We start from the raw sequence: 22401 nt of genomic DNA on the forward strand, positions 1-22401 counted from the left end.
AAAAAAATACAAAAATAATTGAAAATATATTATATAATATTATCATCCCAAAATTTATCACATACAAAGCACGTACACAAATAATAGTAGTTTATAATTTGTTCGTATAAAACCCACCTCAAATAGTTATAAATTGTTGCACTTCAATCCCCTTACACAAGCACTTAAACATGGCTGACCCAATGAGTCTTATATCTCTTGTGTTTGGCTTCATTCGCTAAAAACCTAAAATAGCATGTTCTCTCATAGTCTCGTGTTAAATAAATCGGTGTATAAAACATTGATGTACATGTGTATAATTACAATAGGTAGAGAGAGAGAGAGTAAAATACTTAATTAACTGGAGACGAGCAACACAATTAAGAGGAGAAGAAACCCATTCTTCAATGGAAGACAGATAAAGCATAGACAAAGCATAGTAAATCATGACAATTAGCCAAGCTACGATCATCAATTGTTCTCCTTATACTTGTTCTCGCCCCTGCCCCCCTCCTTTTACCTTGAGAGCATGAAGTATTTATTGTAAAGAGGATGCACTTGTGAATAGGGGTGGCCATGAGCCGAGCTTTTCACAAGTTATTTGAGCTCGGCTCGGCTCGGTTTGAGTTGAGCTCAAGTTTAATTTATAGGTTCGATTAATAAACGAGCTAAACTTGAGCCCAATTTATAGGCTCGTGAGGCTCATGAGCCGAGCTCGAATATATAAAATAAAATTATAAAAAATAATACATATAATAAAAATATTATAATTATTAATTTTTTAAATATAAATAAAAAATATTATATTTTTTTATTTTTATAAAACTTTTTTTCTCAAATCGAGCTCAAGCTTATGAGTTTTTGACTCGAGCTCAATGTTCTATTTCGAACCGAGCTTGAGCTCGGGCTCAAGCCTTGTACAACCTTGGTGAGCCGAGCTCAAGCCTCGTACTATTCGACTCAGCTTGGCTCGAACCCACCCCTACTTTTGAACAACAAAAATCTTGTATCTACACCATCCGGTCATCCACCAATTGTTAGGGAATAAGATAATGATAAAATTGTTGGGCTGAAATACAATGTTTGAGATTTGATTAGGATAAGGTTAGTTAGAGAGTTTTGAATTTATCTTTCCTTTCTCATTTCCACACACACGAGCAAAGAGCCCATCTCCAACTCTTGATTTCAAAACTTGAATCCATCACCATGATGCATCAATGTCTCAAAGAGAGAGAATAAATGTTATATAGAGTTCCATGGTTTTGTTTTTCGAGCTAAGAGGGGGGCTTTTTTGATGTTTGGTTTCCCATCCTTTTTGAGGTGTAGTGTGTGTGTTTTATAGGAGTTTGGTCTTTTTTGTTAATGGTTTTGTAATTTGTAAGTAAGGGCTCTTAATCTAATGGTTTTTGGTAAGTGATCATGCAAATGCCATCTCCATCATTTATTTGTTACCATCTACTTATGGGCCTTTGAAAGTAGCCCGGTTAATCCACTCACCTTAATTCGACCTCTTCTCTCTTCTTTATTTGTTACCCAGATTTGGATTGTAACACATAGGCGATGTTTGGCAATTGGCATTGATGCCGTTTTTTGAGAAAACAGTGTCACATAGGCATCACATCAGAGAAAGCGATGCTTCAAATAGCACACTCTTGTTTAGTACCGTTTTCCAAAAAATTGTTGCTCTCGACCATGTCTTGAAAACCAGAAAAATGTGGTATAGAGTAACATCAGATTTAATGTTTTATAAGAAAACGGTGCACTGCTGCCATTGGTGTAATGATGAAGTATCAATGTGGCATCATCTTAGATGTTGGATAATATAGACCATACTGAAAGTGTTACTGCTAGCACTGATACCAAACAAAACCAATATTGCTTTCTCAGAAAACAGCCTATATAACAGTATCGATTCCAAACAAAAAATAAACACTTTTTTTTTTTCCAGAAAACAGTTACTTACAACTCCACATGCCCCAACACCGTTTTTATGAAAAAGAATGGTGCAATATTTTCAATTGCAATATGGAAAATACAATGTATGATTGAAGAAACTTGTGATGCTTCATATAGTATCTTCATTCTTCGATACACGCCATATGTAAATTGCTAATTATTTAAATACCACGTCACCATATCCGTCGCAAGCAAAGGGGGGAAGGACCGCTTTCCACCTGTATTAATTAGACGGCACGGCAGGGCGGATATGTAAATTCAAAATAGGTAGCTCCGCCTCCGCAGATAATGTGTCCAATAAGTATAAGAATTTCATCTATCCAAAATTTAAAAAGATAAAAAATAGATAATTATGTTTAAATGGGACCCATTTAATCTAATGGTGGGTGTAATTTCTAACCATTCTATGACGTGGCAAATATGGGTCCCCAAACCCATATACGAGTACGTATTTTAAGACATGTAATGACGTGGCAAGTTGTAAGCGTTTTGAATTTTTCAAACCAATATGAGTGATGAAGACAATAAGGTTATTCAGAGTGATCGTTCGTTCCCGCATGAATCATGATCTTCAAATCACCCTGTTCATTTCAAACACTTCAGTTTTGGACATTGGAACGAAGGACGAGAGATTGAAATTAAGTGATTATTATAATAATGTAAAAATATTATAAAATCTGATAATGATGATGATAAAAGCGAGCTTAACAGTTAACCCTTCTTATAATACACGACCTTGTTCGTATTTAGGTTAAGCAAGGGGATTCCCATTTCTCTTTCTCCCCCTCTTTTTTTAATAATAGTTCTTTGGGATCCCTCAACTGCTCATCTTTCTCTTTCTTATCCCCAGGTGAAACGTGAAAAAAAAGAAAAAGAAAAAACAAATAAAAGAAGAGGGAAAAAACGAAAGAACGAACAGGCGCTTCCAGCAAACACCGAGCCTCAAAGAAAGAAAGGGAGGAATAAAAAGGGGCGAAATTAGGGTTTCCCGTCTCGCAATGGGCGTCATATCTGTAAGTCTGAGGCATCTTATCTATCCAATTTCTTTGTTCATTCGGTAGGTATCGATGGTTCTCTTCTGTATGAATTCGAACAATACGAGTTGGGGCGGCAAAGAATTCAACTGGTTGGTAACCCTAATCGATTGATTTCTCACTTAAGGTTTCAGGGATTTAGCTGTATCGAGTTTCAAAATAAAAGATCCTGGTGGGCCAAATTGCGTATTTGTGGGGTTTCCGGATTTCGGTTTGGTTCTTCCACATTTTATGTTTGGATGAAAAATCATGACATTTGATTGCAATCCGGACAAGATCGGAGGCTGCTGTTTTCGTTTGTCGACCATTTCCTTTTTTTAACGGCATGTTCTGGGCAATCGCTTCCATTTGAAGAACGGTTTCTTTGTTCTAGGGTTTCCTTAGGTATTCTTTTTTTGCTTTGTGGATCATAGGTGCGGGGTAAAGGATAATGTGTATACTGTGCGTGGTCCAGAAGTGGTCTCGGCGGGTTGCCACCATGCTTCCGTGGTTAGTAATTCCACTTATTGGACTATGGGCGCTTTCGCAGTTATTGCCACCGCCGTTCAGGTTCGAGGTTACGTCTCCGCGGTTGGCTTGTGTCTTGGTTCTCCTGGTTACCCTATTTTGGTACGAGATTTTGATGCCGCAACTTTCAGCTTGGAGGGTGCGTAGGAGCGCTCGTCTCAGAGAGAGAAAGAGGTTTGAAGCTATAGAGATGCAAAAGCTCCGTAAGACGGCTACTCGTCGGTGTAGGAATTGCTCAACCCCTTATCGGGATCAGAACCCAGGTGGTGGACGGTTTATGTGCTCATACTGCGGTCACATCTCTAAAAGACCAGTTTTAGACATGCCAGGGCCTGCTAGACTGGGGATTGGTAATTCTGGAATCGGGAAGATATGGAATGGAAAGGTGTGGCCAGAGAATGGTTGGATTTGTGGTCAAGATTGGCTAGAGAACGGCAGTTGGGTTGGTGGGTCTTTTGCAGGGAAGTCCAGTTATTGGGGGAAGAATGGAGGTAGATACATCAGTAGTAATGATGACCGTTGTTTGGCCGAGAAGTCCTATTCCGGTGTTGTTGTTTGTGCTTGTAAGATGTTGGCATCATTCTTCTTGAGCATAAGGTGGCTGTGGAGAAAGATTTTTAGGGTAAGTTCTCAAAGAGAAGATACATCATTAGATGCAGAACACAAGGGGATATTGTCAAAGAAAGGTGAAAATGGGGTGAATTTTCATGAGAGCAAGGGGGAAAAGGCTAGGAGAAAAGCCGAGGAGAAGAGACAGGCTAGGTTAGAGAGAGAACTTTTAGAGGAGGAAGAAAGAAAGCAGAGGGAAGAAGTTGCAAGGTTAGTGGAAGAACGAAGGAGGCTGAGGGATGAGAAGATGGAGGCGGAAAAAGAATATAGTAAGGGATCAGCTCCTGACAGGGGAAAGGATAGTAAGAGAGAAGCTGAAAGGAAACGACAAGACAGAAAGAAGGAGAAAGACAAAGGATCTAGTAAAAGCAATTCAGATGGGGAGGAGTTGGAAAGGAGGACTGGTAGGGATAGTGAAAAAAGGCGGGATTCTGACAAGAAGAATGAGATAGAAAGGCTAGAACTTCAGAAAATGACAACTGAAAGTATCAGGCTGCAGAGCTCTGAGGTGGGGCATGGTATAAAGGTTACAACTGCAAACAATTTTAATAGAGGAAGCACTGGGTATAAGTACTTCGATCGTGTGAAGGGTTCTTTTCTTTCTTCTTCTAAAGCTTTTAATGGGGCTAGTTTCTTTGGAAAGGGTACTCATGCTTCTGCAACTACTGTTTCAAAAACAAACAAATCCAGTGGTTCTGTTGATCATGTCCAAGCTTTTGCCAATCGTAGGGAGGTATATTCGGCTGAACATACATCTGGGAAATTAAACTTCAATGGAGATGACAAAACCACTGATATTAGTTTCCAGCGTCCTGTAAGTTGTGTTCAACTTTTCTGGCTTCATATATGTAATTTGGTTATAAGTTGTATATAAGCATTGCATTGCTTGAGTTCCTATTATAAGCAAAAAGACATCTTCCTTTGTGGACCTTACCCTTGTAAAATCCTTTTTGCTTCACAACTGATTTATCTGAAGTGCTGAAATGGTTGGATGCTACTTTGATTGCAAAACCCTATGATCAAATGAATCATTGATGTAAATTTTCTAAGTCACTCTTGACTTCCTTCTGGATGTTTGAATTGTATGGTTGATTTGAGTGCCAAACTATCTTGCAGTATGCCCTATCAACCCACCAAGGCTGTCAACAGATTTAGAAGTGTATCCATGAGTTAGTGGATGACATAAATGATACTTGGGAGTGTTTATTGAAGATCGTGTTCTCAAGCATGTCACATTTTCTCTTTCTTGTAACGTAAACCATAACTATTGACATAGTGTTTACTACTCTATTGACTGCTGTTCACATTTATTTCTATTTTTTAATAATCAGGTGGTTTCAGAACCGCTACAAAGAACAACTCCAAAAAAGTCATGGCAGCAATTATTTACTCGCTCTTCGGCAACTCCTCCATCATCCAATGTGAACGCTATAATCAGGCCTATTCAGAAACCCCAGCCAGATGTTCGAAGTCCACAGATGACTGGTCAAGTATCACCATCTTATCCTTTGGCTAATTCAATCCATTTTGGAGTATCATCGCCTTTCACTCTTGCTCCTTTTCCAAATGGTTCAACACATGCTGGTTCAGTTTCTTCTTCTGCAGCTGATTTCATGTTTCCCCTTGTTGGAGAACCAACAAATGAATTTATCCCAGAAGAACCAGAGCTTTTTGAAGATCCATGTTATGTTCCTGATCCAGAGTCCTTACTTGGGCCAGTTTCAGAGTCACTTGACAATTTTCCATTGGACATAGGGAATGGGTTTGGAACAGATTTGGGACTAGAGAAGCCTCGCTCTTTACAGAATGCTTCTGCCTCTGCTGATTTTAACAGGCCACCTCCAATTGAGTCTCCCATTTCACGATTACGAGTTGCTGAAGAAAGGCATGCCACCTCTAATCAATTCCCATGCACTCAAAAGACATGTGATCTGCATAGTCTGCATAGTTCACCTATAAATGAATCAAGCAATGGGCATGAGCAAGGTACATGGCAAATGTGGGGCTCACCTCCACTTGGGCAGGATGGACTCGGTTTGGTAGGTGGATCTGCAAGCTGGCTCTCACCTCTTGGACAGAGCAAACTGAATCAGGAAGATGTCAAGTACCCTTTGCCCCAAAAGCCTATGGCAACTCAGTTTGCAAATGAGAACCATGTGCCCCCTGGCACTCGATCTCCACAAAAAGCACATCTTGGGAGTTGCCAGAATGGTGGAATATTTAATCCTATAGCTATTGCTTCAAATGATAATAGCCTGTGGACAAAGAAGAATGTATTCCAGCCATTGCCAGATAATGGAGATGATCATTTTCCTCCGCCGAATCCTGGGGAAGATATATCTCGAAATGAAATAACTTACAGTAGTCCAGGAAGATCAGCAGCCAGCCACCGATTTGAACTGTCTCCAGCCAATAGTTGGTCCAAGTAAGTACCAAGTAACTGAACTTTTTCTCCATTTCAGTTGTTCTATATGTATGGCAGATTCATTCGAGTAGAGATGAGGCAAACTAGCTAGTCTTGAATGTAGCTTTTTTGGTCATATTCATATTATCAATGGATCTCTTCTTGCCTGTAGGATTTTCTTTTCTGCTGTATTCACATGAAATCACTTTTTTTCCTCTTTTCTATATGTGCTGTTCCTTTAGGTTGGTTCATGTGTTTTTTTGCATAATCTTGGATATACTTGGTATTCCTTTTCAAATTTCTCATTTTGTTCTACAGAAAAAGGAATACACTTTTTTAATATTTAAGCCTCTTGTATTTTGGTAATCGATATGCAATTGCAGTCAACACCATTAATTAGATGTCAAGAAGAAAGGAAGAAAGTCTTTGCTTTGCATTTAGCACTCATATAAATAAAATAGAGTACAGAGTAGATGGTAGACCATATCCAGTTTACCTCTCCCAAGACCCCAGATAGCTGGGACCAACATTAGGTATTTTTTTTAAATACAGAATAAAAGGTTAGTATTACCTATGGCAGGAATATTCCAACTTTGTTACACTGATAGATTTCATCATGATTTCATATGGACTGAAATGCCCTGCTTCTCTTGAACATAAGGCAACAGTATAAGAGAGAGACAGTGGGTAGGTGAACCCCAAAGTTTATCTGGAGTATTAGATCCTTGCTTCAAACCACCCCTCCCCTCATTCTCTTGCATGTGAATCTGCTAGGGACAAGTTTGTTTGTCTTCTAACCTTCTTCAGGGAGGTTCTAAGAACCTTTCCCCCCTCTTGGAGAAGAATTTAGCATTTCTTACTTCCATGTGGCAGAAAACAAAGCTGTTTTCATGCTATTTCTCACTATTTTCCCATTATTGGTCGGCTAGAGCATATAGTAGTTGAGAAATAATAGGATCTCAAAAGCTGATAAAATAATAATAGGATCTCTAAAGGAAAGCAAAGTGGTGATAGTGTTCATTGGAAAAATTAATAGATGTTCCTTCTCTCATTTTTGTTAATAGATGTTCCTTCTCTCATTTTTGTTACTAGGAATTGGTTATCCTTTATTCTAAATTGGGGATAACTGTATATGGTGTACATGCATATACCAGCATCTTCTTGTATAAGGGATATGCCCATACTTATCTTTTTTGAGAGTTAATAGAATACATCTATGCATTGCCTAAAAGAGTTTAGCTGCATGGGAGAAGAAAGAGAGCTTGAATAGGATATGAATATCAGTAGGTGGCACTGACCTATCACTAACACTTAACAAAGAAAAGAAATGCACGGTATGCACACAAGTCCTTACTACAAACAAAATTTTCACAATGCTATCCAGTTGAAAGTGATTTCCATAGTTAGCTATATAAAGTGCACTTATGGATTATCACAAAAAAAAAACATCTATGGATTGAAAGAGCCCAAGAATGGCTCATCCTTTAAAGGAACTCAGAAGTGTTCATTTTCCAATGAAACACATCCCAGAAAGGAGGAAATGAAGCCTTAAACAAGGAAGAACACAAGAAGAACCAGTCACAAGACCAAATCCTATTATCACCATCCCAATAAGGTCAAAAACACCACTTTCAAAATGGTAGAATGGAAATGACATCAGCTGATTTGTGGGCCCTCAAAACCTCTCCTGAATTCCAAGGGTACAGTTTCCTGCTATAGAGCAAAAACCATTATTTGAAATAGGAGTATTGGACTTTTTTTTTGATTGATGAGTATTGGGAAACATTTTAAAATTAAGCAATGGATAAAGCTTTGGAATTTAGACCAAAAAAAGTTTCCCTCAGTCCCTCACTAATGGTCTTCCCAACACTTAAGCTACCTTGAAAGGATCAAACCTGACAAAATGTCTAGAAGAAGGGTTAATTATAATGTTTTGCTTTGGGATCTGTAACTTGTCCTGAAATCTGAGCAGCTACTTGCTCTTTTGTTGTACTGAGTTCTTTTCTGAATCAATAAAGTTATTACTTTACCTTTCAAAAAAAAATTATAATGTTTTGCTTTTTATCTTTTTAATAATTTTATAATTATAGTTTTTATAATTTAATCATAATATCTTTTTATCTTTGTCATAATTTTTACCATCAAAGTCTTAACAGTAGCAGCCTAGCAGGGCAAAATGATCCAACAAAGACCAAAATAAGTAGAGCTCATCAGCTGAAAGAGCCTAGTCAAAATAGGAAAGTAGAAATATAAAATAAACAACATGCAAGTGAACAAAAAACCGAGAACCTGAATCCACACAAAATTCTTCTTCCCATGACATTCAAAAATGTTGGATTGAAGTCTTTGTATGTATGAGTATTCGGCTGATAAGAGTTCTTATTAGCCTATACTTAAGTTTAAGTTGTCCTGTACTGGGCCTTTGTTAATGGGCCTAATCCTGTTTAATGTTTTAAGTTGTCTGGGTGTCCCATCACTAATCAGGGGCATTCTAGTAACTTCCTGTATCATTGTACTACACCATAATATAAATAATAGTACTGTCGACTGAGTGGAGAGTTCGACATTCCTGCATCTCTTCTTCTTCTTCTTCTTCTTCTTCTCTTTTCTGCTACTTCGGCTACAGTAATTTAGCTTTCATGGTATCAGAGCATTAGCTTCTTCCTGGTTTCAGCCGGCACACACTCTCTTCTCTTGTTGTCTTTTCATCTTCTCTCTCCCTTTTCTGGGTTGCTGTAGAGAAGACCTAGGGGTGTAAGAGTAAAGCAAGTTCGAACCTAGGGTTTCTCTTGGTTGTGGGACTCAAGGGAAGTAAGACCCAGAAGTAGATGTCCTACTAGGTTATTTCCAGCAAATAGTAGCTATTTGGCTACTAAGAGAGGTCTGTGTAGGACAGACCTAGTTGAGGACTGATTTCAGCAGTCCTAGCACTAGCCGAAAGGGGCTTAGCTACTTCTACAGTTACAGCTTCGGTGCTCCAGCAAGACTCGCACAGACTTAGCTTCTTCTACAGAGCCCACTGTTCACTTGCTACTGTTGCAGCCTCGAACTGTTCACTCACTACTGTACCCGAACTGTTGCAGTTTTTGGTTCAGCCCAAGTGAAGTCTATCTAGTGTTCTACCAGCACTGTGAACACTTCTACCATCATAGCAATGTGGCAAACAGCTCCAAGTTCAGGGTGGTTATCAGTCCGAAACCCCTCACCACTGTTGTGAGATTACCTAGGGAGCTGCCAGCTCCAGATTGTTCAGCACTGTGAACCCTAGTTGAGGACTGATGTCAGCAGTCCTAGTATTGGCCGCAAGGAAGGTCACTCTCTTTACAGTTGCAGTACTCAAAGTTCAAGTGGAGTCTGCATAGCACAATAGTTGAGAACCCTTAGCTTCAGGTCGGTTACCAGCCCAGAACTCCTTGCTTGCTGTTGTAACTGAACTGTTTCAGAACTGTGACAGTCTCGGCAAGTCTGAAACTGTGTCGAGTGCTGTCAGAACCTGCTGTGGTCATTTCAGCTAATCAGATCTGCTCCAGAACTGGTTCAGAACCTTCAGAACTGCTTCGGCTAGTCTCAATCAGTGTCACCTACACAGTGGCTGCAGTCAAGATGTCTTCAATACCCAGAGATGTTTCTTCTAGAGATAACAGGCCTGCGGCAAGTGGGAATTTTGTCACCAGCAACAATGATGACAACTCACAAAATACACCAACAGTGTCTTCTTCTCCTATGGGACAGGTTGTTGATTCCTTTGGAACTGGTACATTGGGCTTCTCTGCTAGTGAGGTTGAGATCCTTAGTAGGGCATTAGCCCGTCTAAGAAATAATTCTTTTGTTTCTACATCTCTTGCTAGATCAGGTACAGCCTTTGCCTTCAGTGCCACTGGCTCTATTGACTCTACTTCTTGGGTTATTGATTCCGGTGCTACTGACCATATGACACATATGTCTTCCCTATTCTCTTCATATCATTTGTTGTCTGGTCAGGATAAGATGAGAGTTGCTGACGGGTCTTTCTCCACTATCTCTGGAAAGGGAATTGTTGACCTAAGCAAGGACCTCTCTCTTAAATCAGTTTTACATGTTCCCAGTTTTACTTCAAATCTCTTGTCTGTTTCAAAACTTACCAAAAATTTGAACTGTAGTATAACCTTTTTTCCTACTCATTGTGTCTTCCAGGACAGATTGACAAGGAGAACGATTGGGTGCGGTCATGAGTATGGAGGCCTCTACTACCTTGATGCAGACATCGGCTTAGCCTTACAAGCATCTGCTGCTAGTAATCCGGAAAGTGTGGAGTCAATAGCTAAGCTGCATCTTTGGCATGCTAGGCTAGGTCACGTGTCTTTCTCCTCATTAGAAATGTTGTTTCCCGAATTGTTTAAGGGCATTCCAAGTCAGAGTCTAACCTGTGAAGTATGTCAAATGTCAAAACAATGTAGAATTGTGTATCCAATTTCCAGCAATGAAATTTGTGCTCCTTTTGATTTGGTTCATTCTGATGTCTGGGGCCCTTCACCCATTGTTTCCTTTGATGGCTTCCGGTACTTTATCAGTTTTATTGACCACTACTCTCGTTGTACATGGATCTACCTGTTAAAAGGACGGGATGAAGTACCACAGATAACCATGGCATTTTGCAAGATGATTGAAACACAGTTTAATAAGAAGATTAAGCAATTCAGGTCAGACAATGCTGCTGAATACTTTGAAAAATCCTTGAACTTATTCCTGGAAGATGCTGGCATACTACATCAGTCATCCTGTGCGCCTGATGTGCCTGATGTGCCTTGCGCCTTGGCCTAGCCACTACCTTATGCCACAATTTATCTGTCTCCTGCGGGAATCTCCACAACCATTTACCTAACAATGCCCAATTCTTTTCTTGCATTCTTCCCAAGCCCAAACTACCACACTCCTTACTTTGACTAACCACTTCCCATCTGACCAGATGATCTTTCTTTTCTTCTCCCGGTTCCCAAAGAAAATCCCTCATTAACTTCTCAATCCTTTTAACAATGACCATTCTTCCCAAGCCCAAACCACCACACTCCTTACTTTGACTAACCACTTCCCATTTGACCAGATGATCTTTCTTTTCTTCTCCCGGTTCCCAAAGAAAATCCCTCATTAACTTCTCAATCCTTTTAACAATGACTTGGGGCATACTAAACACCGATAGAAAGTAAACTGGGAGGTTTGCTAAAGTGGACTTTATAAGTGTTATTCTACCCCCCAAAGAAATGTAATTCCTCTTCCACATTGCCAACTTCCTTTCAACTCTCTCCAATACAAAGTTTCTGAAGGTCACATATCTAGTATTTGCACCAAGAGGAAGACCTAAATAATTCAAGGGCCAATCAGATGATAAGCAACCTAATTCCCTTGCCCACAGTCCTACTTCTTCTTGCCATATATTCACCCCTGCTACCACACTCTTATTCAAATTGACCTTAAGGTCTGTCACTTTCTCAAATAAGCTCAGTAGGAGTCTCAAATTTCTAGCCCCTTGCTCACCCTCATGTTCACAAAATATAATAATGTCATCCGTGTTTGCTGGATTACAGCAGTCGAAGAAGAGGGAGAGGAAGAAGAAGAGAAGAAGATCTGAGAGAGGCGACATCTACTCTTCAGCCGACCCAACAAGTTTATATAGATGATTATGAAATGATATTACATAATTGGACTAGAATGCCCCTGATTTGTGATGGGACACCTAGACAAATAAATAATTAAAACATTAAACAGATTTAGGCCCAATAACTAAGGCCCAATAACTAAGAACATAAGACACAAATAAGACCAACTTAAACACTCATAACAACCGAACCAACAATCCGCAAATTGAAGATGAGTCACCCCACCCTATCTTTGCCAACTCTCTAACCTTTAACCAATCCCATCCCATCGGCTTTGGATATCAACCTGCTCAATATTTTGGCTATAAGGGTAAAGAGGGTCCCCTTGTCTCACTCCTCTAAGGGCACCAAAGAAGTCTTTTACTACCCCATTAACTAAGACTGAAAAGTGGCAAGTTTTCAAACATCATCTTATCCATTTGCACCATCTAGCTCTGAAATACCCTTAAATAATTCAGGAAACAACCTTTGCAATGATGAAAAAAGGTAAATGACCTAGCCTAGCATGCCACAAGTGTAACCTAGCTATTGACTCCTCATTATTCTAACTACTGGTTGTAGATGATTGTAAGGCCGAACTTATGTCTGCATCAAAATAGTAGAGACCTCCACACTTATGATCGCTCCCAATCGTTCTCTTCGTCAATCTATCATGAAAGACACAATGAGTAGGAAATAAAGTTACACTACAGTTTAAATTCTTGGTAAGCTTCGAAACAGATAAGAGATTGGAAACATGTAGAACAAATTTAAGAGAGAGGTTCTTGCTTAGGTCAACTCCCCCTTTCCCCGAGATGGTGGAGAGGGAACCATCAGCAACCCTCATCTTATCTTGGCCAGACATCAATTGGTAAGAAGAAAGTAAAGAGGACATGTGTGTCATGTGGTCAGTGGCACCAGAATCAATAATCCAAGAAGTAGAGTCAATAGAATTAGTTGTACTATAAGCAGAGACAATACCTGATTTGGCAAGAGAGGTTGAAGCAAGAGAATTAGTCCTTAGACGGGTTAAGGCCCGGCTAAGGACCTCTACCTCATCAGCAATGAAACCCAAGGATTTGGATGTGGGGAAATTTAGCAGTCTGTCCCATGGGAGAAGATGCAACTGTAGATGTGTTCTTCGAGCTACCACCACTGTGACTAGTAACATGATTCCCACTTGCTGTTTGATTCTTCTGGGGCTTCCTGTCTTTCCTTAAAGCAGCTGGTTTCAGATGAGGATAAAGAACCCAACAAGTCTCTTTTACATGCCTTTCACCACCACAATGAGAGCAGCAATCCATGGAGAAAAACTGCACTCTTCACCTTTTTTCATCAAAATTCCTCTCCAAATCAAGGTACTCTCCAAAATTGGCCAATCCAATCCCTCTACTTCCCACCTTTCTGTTAAAGGCCTCCTATAAATTGATTTAAAGTGATCCACAAAGGCCTTAGCAATATCTTCCTATTGAGTGATTGTGCTATTCTCCAATTCTAGCATTGATACAAGATTCTTCTTCTTCCATATTCTACCTTGTGAAAATACCTTGTATTCCCATCTCCTTTGATCCATTTCACTCTTTATTTTTGCCTCCATGTCATCTCCTCTCTCAATAAAGTCACTTCCAACTCTTCTTTCAGTTTAACTCTCTTCTCCTTTTCTCTTTCCTCCAAATGTCCTTTTTCCTCCTTCCTATTGATTTCTTCAATCTGACTTGTTAACTTTGATTTTCTCTCTTCAGCTCTCTCAAAAACATTATACAAAATATTTCTAGACAATATATAAAGAACTAGCCCCTAGAGCTCCTCCAAAGCTCTAGATGGCTCTTTAAATTCACAAGAGACTTTATCCTAGGGTTATTAATCCTATATCAGAGATTGCCTAGTTGCCTACTATTTTGTTGTTGCACTAGAGAGTCAACAAAATGTTAGCAGATCTAGGAATATAGCCTGATACAGCTGCGAATAATGTCACCAAGTGCCTCGCTACCCTTATCAAATGTCTAATCTTCCATGGACCTTCTCTTTTCAGTTAACCATTAATCATTTTAGAATCCCCTTGTAAGCAGATTTCAGTATTCTAATGATCTAGCCTGTCAGATATCTTGCAGCAATGCTTGGAGTTCTGCTTTTATAGAATTCCCAACACCTAGTGGTCCAGAATATGTAGTGAATGTCATCGCTGTGGTCTTGAAAAGCTCCTCCAATGCCTTATTTTCCTGGATTTAGGCTGCATCCATCAAAATTCAGTTTTATACCATTGGATGGAGTAGGTAACCATATCATGGATTCTCCCTAGGAGTCGAGGTGTTATGGACGCATTCCTCGGGAAAACGTACCATCGCCACCGGCAGCAACAAGCACCTGACCCACCGCCAGCGGCAACAGTGATTCAATGATTCCCATCCTACCTAGTTCGGCAACAACAGCCTTATCTAGATTAGATTAGATCATCTTGCTTGTTCTTATCTTATTCTATTGCTCTTATCTTATCTTGTTAGTAGCTTATCAGATTAGGATTAGCTTATCTTATCCTTAGCAAGATAGAACTGGAAGTCTCCCTATTCAACAAGGAGACTCCCTTTGATTAGGACTCTTGTAATCTCCTATTTAAGGAGACCCCATTATTGAATGAGGATATCAATTTTCTAGTCAAGAAAGAGAGTAAAAGGAGAGTTTGGTGATCTCTTGGACAAATCACCCTCTAGGACGCCAAGATAGGTTCAACTAGGAAGGGGAGGAACAAGGGAAAACAGGAGCTTTTCCCCGTGGACCGACCCGTGACGCAATCCTATTCCCGGGCCCATAACAACTTGGTTTCAGAGCCAACCGTCATGGGAGATCTGGAGTAGCTATCATCCAGGGTCCACGAACTGGAGCATAGGCTTGTGGAAACCAGCGTGGAGGTTCGTGAGGTCAAAGACGATGTCCGGGAGCTGCGTCGCTTGCTGGAATCGTATTTCTCTAACAAGGAGAGGAATCCAATAGGGGTTCTAACCACAAACATTCGCCGACCAGACTTGACGGAGTCGTCTGGCGAACAGCAGGTCGTCGCCCCAATAGCCGCAGTCATCCCTAAGTACAGCAGGCTGGAATCTCCGTCGTACAACGGCAACGGAGACCCCTTAGGCTGGCTGTATCGCTGCGAATAGTTTTTTCGAAATCAACGGACAGATGACCGGGATAAGGTAAATCGTTCTATATTGCTAGAAGAGGATCATGTTAAAGCAGAAACAGAATGTGCTAAGGCACCAGTAGGTTTCACTACATTGCAGCTCCACAATTTGATGTATGAGAAAATTCATTTTGTGAAAGCCATAAAGGTGCGCAAAGATTTCAAGTCATAGTATCCGAATATTGAACTTGTGCCTGAGGAAGAGTTTTTCAGTTCAGCCCCTCAAGATATTAAAGGATCTGTACTATCAAAAGACAGTGCACATGACCTGATGCTAAAGTGGCTTAATTTTGAGCTTTTCCGGCGAAAAGAACTCTGCAAACTTCATGAGAAACTGGAGCAACACAAGAAAAGCCTTATGGAGACCATTGCACACCGAAAGAAGTTCCTTTCAAGTCTCCTGAAATCTCTGAAGAAAGCATCCTTGCCTGTCCAACACCAACTAGGGGTTCTGCATACAAAGAAATTAAAGCAGCATAATTTAGCAGAATTACTGCCACCTCCACTCTATGTGATTTACTCACAATTGCTGGCTCAGAAGGAGGCATTTGGGGAGAGTATTGAATTGGAAATTATAGGAAGCATGAAGGATGCTCAAGCCTTTGCCCACCAGCAAGCAATTAAGGACAATGGTGTTTCTACAAATACAGAAATGAATAAGTTGGAGGATGATGTGCCTGATGAGGAAGAGGAGGGCCCAAGAAAGAGAAAGCGGCCAAAGAAGGTTACTGGAAAAGAGAACCTTGACCGATCAGGAATCTATCGATCTCATCCTCTTAAAATCATCCTTCGTATACATGATGATGAGGTTTCAAATCCCAAGCCTGCAAAACTGGTTACTCTGAGGTTTGAATACTTATTGAAGTTGAATGTTGTATGTGTTGGGATTGATGGCTCTCAAGAAGGACCTCAGAACAACATCTTATGCAACTTGTTTCCTGATGATACTGGTACTGAGCTTCCCCATCAGTTAGCTAAGCTCTTTGTTGGTGCTGCTGTTGAAGTCTTGGTAGAATGGTGTAATTTACCATTGGCCGAAGCCACAAGGCTCCCTTTAGCAGAGTTCCGCACCACATATCTAGAGTTCGAGCTTGAGGACAAGCTCGTAGGCCAGGTGGGGAGTAATGTTATGGACGCATTCCTCGGGAAGACGTACCGTCGCCACCGGCAGCAATAGGCACCTGACCCACCGCCAGCAGCAGCAGTGATTCAATGATTCCCATCCTACCCAGTTCGGCAACAACAGCCTTATCTAGATTAGATTAGATCATCTTGTTTGTTCTTATTTTATTGTTCTTATCTTATTCTATTGCTCTTATCTTATCTTGTTAGTAGCTTATCGGATTAGGATTAGCTTATCTTATCCTTAGCAAGATAGAACTGGAAGTCTCCCTATTCAGCAAGGAAACTCCCTTTGATTGGGACTCTTGTAATCTCCTATTTAAGGAGACCCCATTATTGAATGAGGATATCAAATTTCCAATCAAGAAAGAGAGTAAAAGGAGAGTTCGGTGATCTCTTGGACAAATCACCCTCTAGGACGCCAAGATAGGTTCAGCTAGGAAGGGGAGGAACAAGGGAAAACAGGAGCTTTTCCCCGTGGACCAACCCATGACGTGATCCTATTCCCGGGCCCATAACACGAGGTCATTGAGGATGAAGTCACTGATTACCAAGGAGACCTTACATTGTGAAAGGAAGGAGGTCTTGCTTGATTTTCACTGTGTATACCTCTGAGTTTTATAAAATTAGTTAATGCCTCATTAGATTTTGGTTTGCTTAAAAAATGTTTCTTCCATTATTGTCTATAACAACTGCTGTCATGCTTCTCCATACGAATATTTCTCCTCTGCTGGAGTAATGTATCAGTGTCCTGGGTGGTTCCGCCTAGGACCAAATAAAGCAACTCAATACTTGTCTTCATTATGTGTTTTTCTGATTATACATGCTTTCCACCATTCAATCAAAATAACAATGATGGCTGATGAGTCAATGGTGTAGTTGTGATTGTTATGGACTCCATCATAATTACATTAATATCCACACAGAAAATTGGAGCATTGGAGCTGTCTCATAGAAGGAATGATGTGTGGCAGATGTTTATGCATAAAAAAGATCTTTTGCCATTATTATTGCATTTGGTATCTAATCTGCAAAGTATAATCACGATGTGCCTTGATTCTTTCCATCAGATGCGCCATTTTGTTGTGCTCTTTTGAGGAAAATCCTACTGAGGCTTCTATGGAGATAAGGGACAATATGGCCAGTTATCTTACATTAATGGCTAGTCTGTTGTATAAATCAATGACCTTGGACTCTTGTAGATGTATATGTTTCCATAGTTCATATAATCTTAATCTTGATAGTTAAATGGACCAAGGCTTATGCATGTAGTAGGAATTGATGGGTGGCATTGACTGGATTTTGCTTGGGTAATGCATGTAGTTTCCTTGGCAAAGATGAGATTTGATTGAGGGTGGCAGCTCACTTGCTGGTAAAGTTTTCTGCTGGATGCAGTGGAGACGGACCAGGGGGGGGGATGGATGTAGGATTTATGCTATCTTTCTTGTTATGCCAAACGGCCCAAACCTTGAAGCTAGTTGTGAGTTGAATGTTCTCTTGTTAGTTCATGCTGCTATTCTGGTTCATGAACTTGGTGAACTCACATTATTATTGGATTTGGGACAGTTGATTTGTTTTCCAGTTTTGTTTTGGGTTTTGAGAAATCTTTGGGTGGTTAAATTTAGCTATTCCTCATTAAAAATTAAAAGTATCCATTTACTTGGTTAAATTTCTTGCTTGTTTGATTTGTAAGACCTAATGTTGTTTTGGCTTTAAGTGAATTGGCATCTGAAAGCTCATTTGTCCTGTGGTGTTGCAGAAGTGATTGGGCAATTGGGCATGGTTCAGGCGATGGTGTTGGAAACTCAACCTCAGCAAGGACTCACATTGGGGGCCTATTTTCGAACCCAGATGTACAGTCACTTTGGTCATTTAATTGAAAAAGGTTAGAAAAAGGGGTGGGTACACTCGACCTCGCGGCTCCCACCTGTTGTGAAAGGCAAGCAGCCTCTTTTGAGGAGAATGAAGAACTGGTTGCCTTGTACCTCCTTAAATGAAAATGATGGTCACTTACATTACATTAGCATGAGCAGATAGTTGAATAGATGGCATGCATGCATTGGTGCATCCTCTTCAATTTTACATATATGATAGAGCCAGCCGGGGTCACCTTACTCATTGGCGCTTTGAAATTTCACCAGTCTCGGGAGGGGAACTAGGGACTAGGAGGATGCCGTAAAATATCTCCCCTCCCTCCCTATATTTATCACCCATGTTTTAAGTTTTAACGAAGTTGTTAGCCCTTGAATTGGTAATCAATTAATCAGATACACTTGCGGGCTGCTGTGGTTAATTACCAGAAAAACAAGGTTCAAGAGTAATTTTTAAGACAAGTATCACTATCAACATACACGTTCGTTGACCGAAAGGCCTTGAAATGTATGGAATTGGAAACTCGCATAGGCATAATTGATTAACCCCACGACACATGCATTATTGAATTAGTTGTAAGGTCCAAATGGATTCAGTTATGGTAAAAAGAAAGAAAAAAACTTAAGAAATAAGAACGCATACATAAAAAATGAGCATATTGGACATTTATTATTATCATTGCTTCATCAATTAGAGATTTGATATAATTATATAAATTGAAGGGGCTAGGAGAGCTAGTAGACCAAAATGGACATGGGTGATAGTAAGAAATGATTTAAGCGTTACAAAGTTTACAATGGGTATGATATTAAAGTGAACTGATTGGAGAAACAGTATTCATATAGCTGACCCGATAAAATTGGATTAATGGCTTCGATGATGACTATCAAGTATCAACTTCATCAATGAGAGAGTTCTAAAAATTGAAGGCAAACATCAACGAAAGAAAGTTGCCCAGTGGTTTAGTAACTAGAAGACCATTTACAGCAGCTATAACAAGTGATCTGTTGTAAGTTGGAAGGTGTTGGAGATTACAAAAATGGGTGCTAAATGAAATTGGTTAAGCTAAGCTGGTTGAGCTAGGGGTGTCAATGGACCGGTTTTGGGTTGAACTGTCCAAATTCAAATCCATTTGGATGGATTGGATGGACCAATAAGACATTGAATTTGGATGGACTGGACGGACCAATATGACATATTGGATTGGACCTGGTCCGTCCATAATGAATTTATGGATTGAGCCAATATCTGGTCCATTAATAGAAGATAAGAACATAGGTGTCAATGGTCCAGGTTTGAGTTGAAACCAATCTAAATTAACAGGAATTTGAACAGATTGGACAGTCTCTGAACCGGTCCAAAATGGTCCAATATATTCATTGGACTGAATTGGACCATGTCTATTTGTAATGGACTCACATTTGGACTGGATCGGATTGGACCAAATCTAGTCCAATTGACACCCCTAGGTTGAGCTGCTCTAGTTTAGATTTATGGAGAACATAAGCTATGTTTGTTGAGTCTTGACCACTGTTTTCAAAATCGGACCGGACCGGAAAAACTGGGAACCGGTCACTTGACCGGTTTCGTTTTCCTCCAAAACCGCTTTTTCACTCAAAACTGTTGATTTTGGTCAGCAAACCACTGAATCAGCCGGTTAACTGTTCGAACCGTTTGAACGGTTTTGACTGTTTTCCAATTTTTTATTTTTTTTTAATTTTTTTAATTTTTTGTCAGAACGGGCCGGCCGTTTGGGTTGAACAGTTGGACCGGAAAAATCGGGAACTGGTCAGGTGACCGGTTCAGTTTTCCTCCAAAATCGCTTTTCCTCCAAAACCATTATTTTTGGTCAGTAAACTGCTGAACCGGCCGATAAACCGTTCGAACCGTTTGAACGGTTTTGATCGTTTTTCAATTTTTTAATTTTTTAAATTTTGTCAGAATGGGTCGGCCATTCGGGTCAAACGGTCGGACTGTTCGAATCGGTAACCGAACCCCTGACCGGTTCGATCACCGATTCGTTTTTAAAAACCATGGTCTTGACTTCTGGCTTAGTTGCCTAAGAAGTCAGAGAAGTTTAATAATCTTAACAAGGCATTCTGTATATGTTATTCAACAGGCTGAAGCAGATAGTCCTTCAACTAGCTAATTATGTTACTCTGGATATTTCACTAAACATGACTTATAGGCTATCTGTGTGGGCCCCATATATGAACAGCCAAAAGCCAATGTGCTTCAGCTCTCCCAAACTGGCCCTAGACCACTTTGAAGAAGCTATTAAGTACTCTTTTGGAAGGGCTGATTGAGCTGCTTTTGCGAATCCTCTAAAAGAAGCTTCAATAGAAGCCATGTTTATGGCTTTCAGAACATCAATTTTGGCTTCCCGGGGTTTTCACAAACAAGGTTCATAGGATGTCCAGCTGAGGCCCACCTTTAAAGTCAAATGCCATTGCCTGAAAGCCCTCCCCACCTATAAATTATGACAGTGAAAAATCCAAAGAGCACAAATCGGCTATTAATCACTTATTTTGGAAAGCCATTGTCTGTATTCACTCCGACCTTTTTGCTTCAAAGCAATTGAACGTGCCTGACTGAATCACATTTTCTACGACACGATTTTAGCACAGGTCTGAAAACTTCGATGACAGCATAAAAGATGTGAGTGGTTTTTTTGGTTCTTCGACAGTATGCTTGAACATAGACAATCACTCTATTTTTTCTATTTGGTCAATTTTATTTTTTATACAAAAATTGTTATGGGTACTTTTGGAATAAACAATCATGAATACATACCTTTCAACATTTTCACTCAGTTTAAGGGTATTTTTAAAATAGGGAAAATTTTAGATTAGTACCCTGTACTTTGGGTTTAGTGCCATTTTGGTTCTTGAACTTTAAAACATGATAATTTAGTACCCAAACATTCAAAATGTGCCAATCTATTTCCTGTCATTAACCAGCCATTAAGTGCCATTTGAAAAGATACAAATACCCTTCAAGTGTCATCTAATTCTCTTTATCTACAATCCAAATGCTGACAAAAAATGAATAGTCCCAAATCCTTGCCTCTTTTGTTCAAGAAGGTTGGGGTAACCAGAATGCCCATTAAAAGGTAACCCAAATTTCTTGAATAGAAGAGGCAAGGATTTGAGACTGTTCATTTTTATATCAACATATGGATGGTTGATAAAGAAAATTAGATGACAGTCAAAGGAAATTTGTGTCTTTTCAAATGTCATTTAACTGTTGATTAATAGGCTGGTTAATGACAAGTACTAAATTGACACATTTTGAGTATTGTATTGTTGCATTTTAAAATTTGGGGACCAAAGTGGCATTAGGCCCACGTACATAGTACCAATTGGGAATTTTCCCTTTGAAATAAACAAGCATGGGTCCATGTCTTTGAACATTTTTCAGTTACTTTAGGTGATCATGTTACTATTTTCAGATTGCAAAACAAATAGTTCTATGAAAGGTCAATTAAGTAAATAGGTTGCAAACTATAATGGGTGTTTTAATAAAATGCAAATTATAAGGTAAGTTTAAGTAAATCTGTAAAACTATAGGGATGTTCTAGTAAATGACCCTTTGATAATTAAGCACATGTTTGAGTTATTATTGAGTTGGCCTCGGATGCCACATGTCACCTCCGTGGTCGCCTTATCACTTTGGCCATGTCAACATCACGTCATGTGGATAAGTGTGACCAAAACAAGAGAGCATTGTACGGTGACGACAACTCCGCTGGGGATTAGGTCTTATCCTGAAGACCTTGATAGGCAACTTCATCCCGATAGCCTCGTAAACCTCATTCGACCAGGACATAGGTTTTCGGCTATAAAAAAGTACCTCTCACTCAAGATAAGGGATCCAACTTTTAACTTCCATACTGCTACTTTGCTCGAACTAGCAATGTTCTCCCAATTGCTCGGCCCGACCACCCATCCTCTTTCACTAACTTGAACATCAAAGTACCTACTCGGGGAATAACTCCTCACTCTAACCTTGTTCTTGGTTTCAGATCTTGATGCGTGGCATCATCTTTCCACCTCAGCTCCGCCTAGTTGGCAGGATCATATGAGTGTGACCTTAGTTCAAGAATTAACTCGGGTTGAGCAGCATCAACAC

At 39.9% G+C, this 22401-nt stretch overlaps 1 protein-coding gene and 1 pseudogene across 3 annotated transcripts; both read left to right on the forward strand.

Annotated features, from left to right (window-relative positions):
- Positions 1-2712: 2712 nt before the first annotated feature.
- Positions 2713-18416, forward strand: LOC104594529 (uncharacterized). 3 transcript variants are annotated; one of them, XM_010254845.3, is made up of 3 exons: positions 2713-4899; positions 5417-6510; positions 17469-17914. In XM_010254845.3, exons 1-3 carry the CDS (start codon positions 3400-3402, stop codon positions 17644-17646), a joined length of 2772 nt encoding a protein of 923 aa, XP_010253147.1. In that variant the 5' UTR covers positions 2713-3399; the 3' UTR covers positions 17647-17914. The 3 variants fall into 3 exon arrangements, with proteins under 3 accessions (XP_010253147.1, XP_088754492.1, XP_010253148.1); XM_088898366.1 differs by lacking the exon at positions 17469-17914 and adding an exon at positions 17325-17462 and having other exon boundaries at positions 2714-4899; XM_010254846.3 differs by lacking the exon at positions 17469-17914 and adding an exon at positions 18158-18416 and having other exon boundaries at positions 2719-4899.
- LOC148801872 (THO complex subunit 5B pseudogene) lies at positions 15448-16468 on the forward strand (annotated as a pseudogene).
- Positions 18417-22401: the final 3985 nt, after the last annotated feature.

This window comes from Nelumbo nucifera, chromosome 2, assembly GCF_055504915.1.
Source record: "Nelumbo nucifera cultivar China Antique chromosome 2, China Antique-T2T, whole genome shotgun sequence".
NCBI lineage: Eukaryota > Viridiplantae > Streptophyta > Magnoliopsida > Proteales > Nelumbonaceae > Nelumbo > Nelumbo nucifera.